We start from the raw sequence: 7,760 nt of genomic DNA, 5'->3' as shown, positions 1-7,760 counted from the left end.
TTTATTTACCCAGAATCTTTTTCCGCTGTTCCGCTAATAATTGTTCCAAGTGTTCAGCCCTTTTTTCCGCAGCCTAAAAAGGAATTGGGAAAAGTGAAAAATATTTGGTTAGACTTTGAAGTGAAAAAATTAGGTTTGACAAAATAGAATAAGAATGGGAAGATGCAGTGTGATCTGCATTTTACAGGGTGTCCGGAAAAAAGTATCAAGTCGTACCACTTCTATAAAGAAAGTTCTTGTGTGTGTTTCACTAAATTTGCAATGTATTTCAAAGTTTCTCTCTGTGTCATACTAATTGTCACGAGACATCTTTTATGAATAACTTTTACAAAAAACAATTCTCAATAACTGTTGTAAAAACAATTATTGAGTTGGTATATATTTTCTTACATTTTGTTAAACACACGCAACAACCTTCTACTCAGAATCATGTTCGAGCTCGATACTTTTTTTCCGGACACCCTGTATTTTGAAACTTTTGCATACGAATTCTTGAAACTTTTATTTGATCAATTCTTGATCGTTCTAGCTGAGAGCGGCCTTGGGACTTATAGTAATATCTTTTGAATTCTTACCATCATTTGATCCCTCAGTAATTGCGTCGTTTCTTCTTTTTTCATGATCGCTTTCTTTACTCTGTGTGTGGGAAATAAGTCAATCATTAAAGTTATTAGAAATCATTAAAACACCCAGAGTCACAGACCCGCGGGACCACAGCTCCACTGGAAAATTAGGCAAAAAATTCGTCCCGGTAGGAAAATACCCTAGAATTTAAGCCCACAGGTAAAAGACTAAACTACAACAAATGCACTACAAAACCATCCCCACTACTGGTTTTTTAGCCTTGGAACAATAGAATTTCCATCCACATTGGGATTTCAATAAAACATTTTATCCCGCTTTGGGAAAAAGTTCCACTGGGAAGATACACGCTTTCTATTTGAAAACATAATTTCTTTTAACTGATATCAATTTCAACAACAAAAAAGAAACTTTAACAAATGAACACGTAAAATAAGAACCAATACTAACAAAAAGGAAAATTTTAACAAGTTTAAGGTCTATCTACACTGTAATAAAATATTGAATTATTCGAATTTAATTAGCGGGGGGGGGGGGGGGTCTTAATAAGAGCGAGGGGGGGGGGGGTGGATTTTTTTCTCTTAACAATTAGCTGGGGGACGTCTATTCGGGAGACACGAGTATGTAATGAAATAGACTAAAATGTAGAAAATTTTGGCAAGATCTGAGCATCATCATAAAATTCAGTACCAGGGCCCAGACCTCATTACCTTTTATGAACTTCTTCTAGTTCTTCTTCCTTAGCATTGGTGACTTTTTCGACGTCGAATTTATGGCGTGCTTTTTCTTCACTTAACTCACTTCGTAACCGCTTCGATTCTTCTTCTAATATCACAAGCCTGTAGAACAATGAAAATTGTTTTATTTGATTGATGATAATCCTTAACTGTGGCGTTCTGTCCTTAATACATTCCATATATGCAATCCTTCAGTGGATAAATTTTCGCGAGCAGATATTTTCGTGATACAACTTTTTTTCAAAAATAATTTAATTTACACGGGATTTATTTTACGAATCGGTCCCTTTTTCAACTAATATCTTTCATTTTTCTAGAGGTTTTAGCAAACATTCTAACGCTTTTGGCAAAATTCCTGCTTTTAAAATTCTCGTGATCATTGAATTTCGTGAATTTTCGGAAAAACTCGCGAAACTCGCGAAATATAATCATCGCGTAAATTGATCTACTTAATGTAGCTTAATCGTCATATCGTACCTATCAGCGAATTCTTGTCGAATGATATCGGTAACTTTGCCTCGTTCCTCTTGTAAACGACTCGTTAATTTCTGATTATCGATTAATTCTTGATCTTTCGATTTCCGTTCGCTTTTCAATCGAATACAATCGTTTTCCAATTCCTCGACTCGTTCTTTGAGTGATTTACATTTTTCTTGTATGTGGCGTTCTGAATGTTCAAGCTCTTTGATTTCTGTTTCGTATTTGTCTCGTATTCGCCTGTAAGAAATTGAAAGAAAAAAATACAATTGAACCTCTCTAATTCGACGTTCTACTATTCGATAGGCTCCCTTATTCGATGAAATTTAAAGTCCCCGTCAACATGAAACTCTCATAAACGACGCTCCCTTATTCGATAAGCTCCCTTATTCGATGAAAATCCAATTCCCCTTGAAGATCGAATTAGAGAGCGTCAACTGTACAATTGAACCTCTCTAATTCGATCTTCAAGGGACTAAAACTTTGCTTTGAATTATAGAAAGCTTCGAATTACAGAGAGTAATTTATAGGACTTCTAAGCTGACTGGACCAATGCTTGAGTTCGACTTATAAAGAGATTCAAATATGTTTTTTTATAAGAATGTACTCTATAAGAATATTCAGGATGAAATTGGTTTTAGACTAAAGAATACCATCATGGACATGTGGCAAATGAACCTTTTTTATCTGCAAATTGCCATATGTCCCTCAGTGTAAGGCTCAAAGCTTTCACAATATTTATGCAATTTTATGCCAAATTTAGGTTTGAATTTAGATCCTAACCTAGGAATATCGTAAGAATATTTTAGGATAATTTTCCCCCAAAAAGGTTGAGAATATCCATGATGAAATTGAAAACACCATTCTTATAAAAACGTGTATGAAACCTGCATCACTTACTTTGTCCTATTCTCAGATGCTCTTTCCGATTCTTCACGCGCTTCGGCCGTCTCGCGTTCCAAGCGGGCGATCACCATTTCAATCTCTTTATCACGTGATTCACGTACACCTTCTTTCAATTCTCGTTCTTTGGCCAGTAATACGGTTTCTTGTTTTTTCATATAATTTTCGATCCATTGTTGACGCTCTATATCAAGTTGTTCTTTTAAAGTCTGCATTTCACTCTGGTGACAAAAAAAATTAGTAAAAAAAAGATTAAGCTAGCTCTCTCTAATTCGAACCCCACACTATTCGAAGCTTTAGACAACTTGAACCAAAATATTGATCGTCTCACCTGGAAATTAGTACAACATACTTGCTGTAATTCGAATATTTCTATAATTCGAAAAGAAATTCTTGCTCTCTTGAAGATCAACTGTATGCTATTACTTTCGAAGAGGACTAAGGAAAGCTTTTTTTTCATTTTTCTAGGGGGTAAAAAGTTATTCTATAAATTCCAGGAGAGGTAAATGACTAATTTTTGTTCGTCCACCTTCACTTTAACCCTTCGAGCATCCCTTATAAAAATGAATATTTTTGATAATTTTCCAGAGGGTATCCACGTATAGTGAAGAATTTTTTTTTGTATGGAAATTAAAGGGAACAGCCCACTCTCATAATTGAAAAACTTTTACCAGGTGTTTATCTCTTAAGTGGTTCAACTGTTTGTCATGATCGGTAGAAGCGTGCGTTAACGTTTGTCGTAATGTTATTTCGTACGCACTCTTCTTTTCATCGAAGTCACTTTTCATTCTTTGTGTTTGTTCTGCCAATCTTTCTTTTTCATCTTCAACTTCTTTGAGAAGACGTCTGCGTTGTTGTTGGAAAGATTCTTCTTCTTCGCGGAGTTGGCTTTCAAACCTGAAACAAAATATAGTTCGCAAAGTTGAAAGCCGAATCTGGTCTGGGAACGCTGGAAAATCGTCGTTCAACCCTGGAGAGGAAAAAGCTCTATCAAGGGAAACTTAAGATTTTTCGACTGGAGAAGCTATTATTCTAGGAAGATAGAAAATATGTCTCATTGATAAGGGATAAATAAGAGCCAGGCTAAAAAGGATTTATTTTACACATTTTGAGAAATAGTTCATACAGTATTACTTTGCGGGAAGTTCGGAGGAGCTGAATTTTTTCGGCTTTAATTATTAATTACAAAACAGTATGTAGAAACCTCGTATTCATAAATAAGGGAGAAAACGATCTAATAATTTTTTTCACAATTTTTGAGCTCACATGACCCGCTATCCCAGAAATCGAAGCTAGATAAATTCAGTCACTTTGTTTCAATCAGATGTTAAGTTCAAAGACAAAATTCAAAATCCGTAAATATAAAAATATCTTTAAAGCAACAAACGAAACCGCGACATTAATCATTCATTCACCAGAAAATGTTAAAATATGTTAATATCGTAAGCTTGTCTATGATATATGGTCTTAAAAATTAAGAGAGAAACCTTCAGTGCTGGCGAGAAATACTTTTTTCACGACCCAAGAAGTAGAACCACACCAAGAGGCAGTGATACACAAAACTCTATCCCAAGAAAAGAAAGTTAAGTCACATCAGAAAGTAATAAGCAAATGACGCTATTTCCAGAAGCAGCCGACGAGCCTGTTTCCCTAAAATGCCTGTTTCCCAGGAGATATCTTTTACCCGAAAAATTGGGAAACAGATCAGAATTTCTAAGAAGGACAATTTTCTTACAATCATTTGTTTCCTTGCTCCAGCTGATGACGTCATCATTGGGGAAAAAAATCAAAATTTCTAGTAGATGGCAAAATAAATTGAGAAACAGATATCTGTTTCCAAAAATATGACATTGCATTGGAAACATTTTCTAAAGGAAAACAGAGAAAGATTTCTAGGATTTTAAGGAACCTAAAATAAATCTAAAGGAACAGATCCGATACCTTGGAAAAACATATCAAAATTCTAACTCAGAAATTGTAGAAACATATCATATTTTCTAGGGAGGACAGTTTAAGTTTAAAACTTTTGTTTTTGAGGGGAAAGAGGTCTAAATTTGTAGAAATAAGATTTTTGAAACTTCTGGCGAACAGATCGAATTTTTCAGTATAAGCCTATACCTAGGTTCTTGCTGGATGTTTTCGAATTTCACACGAGCCTTCACAGATCGAAACAACCTACCTATCATAATAGATCTCACTTTACTTTAGCAGACTCTCAAATAGAAGGCTAGTAAGCTAAAACTATAATTTTCAGTACAACTCTTAACATTGATTTTATTTAATAAAATTTTATTTAATAAACCTATCCGTCTTAAGAAAATTTAAAGTAACCAAAGCTGAGCAGCAAATTCTTTTTACCGCTCATGCTACTACAAAGGGACAACATTTCATATTTAAAGGTTGTATTTTTACTTAAATGTTTCATATCAGACACATGTTTTATATCAGATCGGTGTCTCCTATTGTTATTATATTGGACTTTCCCAGAAAAAAATAGACCCCCGGACATTCGACTTTTGACCCCCCCCCCCGGGACAAGCATCAGTTGACCCCCTGGACATTTAAAATAACCCTAAAACCGAGTAAAATTACCCCCAAACAGAGGAATTTTACCCCCCGGACAGGGCAAATTTTTTAGATTTTACAGACACTAGATTTTCCCAGACCCTAATCCTCCATCCCCTATGTACGAACATTTCCTTGAGAAGATTGGAAGAGCCCATTATGTTCAGTTTTATGCTGAATAAATTAAAAATTGATTTTTTCTCTCTTTCTGACCAATCTTGCTCCACATTTGTAAATTAAAATTGATGAGTGGGCAAACGATATCAACTTATTTAAAAACAAAACCTTTACAACTCTAAATCCCTCTTACGTTTTATTAAACCTTCAAACAACACTATGGCATATATCATTAAAACTTTTAAACCTTAAAAATACCAAAGTAAATCGGTTTTACTATGTTGGGATCCGGATGTTTGTTTAGCAATAGCATGCACCATTCCGCCAAAGTGGCGGTTTTTTCGTGAAGTCATTAAAAAGTCAAGTTAACGTTATATACGCCCACTAAAGGGCGGTTCGCACTCGGTGTAAAATTGATGCTTCGCATCATTAAAATGGTTGAACTTTAATAAGCCACTTAAGAACGTTCGAATGAAACTGAAGCTAACTCATCGTCGTCAGTAAATAATTCGTCCATACCTTTGTCTAGCGATATCTCTTTCTTTTCTGACAGCCATTTCTTTTTCTTTCTCAAGTTGCATTCGAAGTTCATCTAATTGTTGGATATATTTACGGCCAACACGTTCGTCAGCTTCTAAAATCTCACCCTGAAAAATGAAAAACAAGCGATACTTTTATGGACCTACCTGTTTATAAAACGAATAATAAAAGTTTAATGAAGGCAATGTAGACAAATTTCTTTTTCGAAAAATGAACTTTTTCATATTTAGAACACTGTATTTCTACGTCTTTGTACAAAAAATTAGGAAAACTAATCAACAAATTTTTCAGTCCAAAAAACCCTATTTTTGGGCATTTTTGGGCCCAAATTGGCCCAAAATATTTTTTTTCGAAAATCGGGCTCCGTTAAATTTTGGTTTTCACCTTTGTACCAAAAATCACAAAATTCCTATGATTCAATCCTGAGAAAAGTTGGTAACAGACGAACGGACAGACAAACGAACACAGATTAATTTATAGGACCTCCAGATAAGTAAAAAAAAAAACAAAAAACGTTTGGTATTTTAGTATGATTGAAGTAAAATATTAACACTAGAGACACTATTGAATTTAAAAATTCTGCTTTCCATATTAAAACATTTAAGCGAGTTTATGAATGATCTTCAATACTGCAGTTTGTTTTAGGTTGTAGTGGAATAGGCGTAGTGGTATAGTGGTTAACATCCTTGACTCCCGCCTGGGAGGCCCGAGTTCAATACCCACCGTGTCTCTACGATTCACTTGGCAAGTGAATATACCTTCGCCCGGGTCAACCCATGCCATGTGAGGGGAATTGGTACCATTACTCTGATACAAGAGTGTGGATAGATTAGACATTGTGACGAGCCGTGGCACTAATAAGGTTCGGCCTCGCGTGAGCACCGCTCTCCCAGTGTCGTTTGAGTGTCATGGTATACGCCATGGCTTTGCAGCTCGCGTCTGTCAGCGCCGTGATTCCTACTCCTTCGTGGGTAGGACCCATCCCGAATGCATTCGGAGGGCTCATATCTATCATATCTATCTACCCTATCGGCCTTTTTTACGCCGGCCCCAATTTAACGCCGGCCCCTTTTACGCCGGCCCTTATTACGCCACAGCCTGATTTTGGGCTTACGCCAATTAAGGCCGTAAATAACGCCAAAATTTGTTAGAATGGGTATTTATGCTTCAATTTACATTAAAATGTTTAGATATGGAGTAAAACAATGGATAATTTTTTATCTTTGAATCATACCTAAAATCCTTTAAATAGAGAAAAATGGTCAAAAATTAACGCCACTTTTAAGTAAAACTTGCGAAATTTTGGCCCTTTTTACACCGGCCCTTTTAACGCCAGCCCTTTTAAAGCCGGCCCTTATTACGTCAAGAGCCTAAAAATAACGCCAATAAGGGCTAGCGTAAAAAGGGCCGATAAGGGTATCTGTTTTAGATTGTTTTACAATCGTCTCTCTGTCCACAAGAATAATAGATATATAAACTCGCTATTGCAGCCTGTATTGTATGGCCGAGTCAAAGATTGCATGAAAAAAAACTTTGTAGCTTAGAAAATGCTTTCCAATGAAAATAAATCGTTCTGAAATTCACGAAGCTTAATATTTTGGTAGTCTGTTGCTAAGGATTTGGGAGTTGTCCTATATAGCAATGCTCCATATGATAAAACAATCCGGTGTCTCATCTACTGGAGTAAGATTGCTTCTTTCAGTGAAGATAAATATCAGCCCTCCGAATACGGGAAGAGATGGAGTTTTTACAAGCTCTTATTTGATTTGGTTGGTCGTTAACCAGTAATAAAACTTTGTAAATTTTGTAACTTTTTCTAAAGAACGCGTCACTTTAATT

General features: G+C 35.6%; 1 protein-coding gene across 1 annotated transcript in view; it reads right to left on the bottom strand.

Annotated features, from left to right (window-relative positions):
- LOC136824722 (centrosomal protein of 131 kDa-like) overlaps window positions 1-7,760 on the bottom strand; it is a 38,573-nt gene continuing 30,813 nt past the window's right edge. Inside the window, exons 15-21 of the mRNA XM_067080699.1 lie at window positions 5,901-6,028; window positions 3,371-3,596; window positions 2,697-2,920; window positions 1,797-2,036; window positions 1,293-1,421; window positions 576-636; window positions 1-73 (exon numbers count right to left, since the gene is read on the bottom strand). Coding sequence (XP_066936800.1) covers window positions 2-73; window positions 576-636; window positions 1,293-1,421; window positions 1,797-2,036; window positions 2,697-2,920; window positions 3,371-3,596; window positions 5,901-6,028 — 1,080 coding nt within the window. The 3' untranslated portion in view covers window position 1. The remainder of the gene's footprint in view (window positions 74-575; window positions 637-1,292; window positions 1,422-1,796; window positions 2,037-2,696; window positions 2,921-3,370; window positions 3,597-5,900; window positions 6,029-7,760) is intronic.

This window comes from Clytia hemisphaerica, unplaced genomic scaffold (assembly GCF_902728285.1).
Source record: "Clytia hemisphaerica strain Z4C2 unplaced genomic scaffold, Clytia hemisphaerica genome assembly, whole genome shotgun sequence".
NCBI classification, from domain to species: domain Eukaryota; kingdom Metazoa; phylum Cnidaria; class Hydrozoa; order Leptothecata; family Clytiidae; genus Clytia; species Clytia hemisphaerica.
The sequence above is the reverse complement of the archived record's forward strand: the minus strand, read 5'-3'. Positions and strand labels throughout refer to the sequence as shown.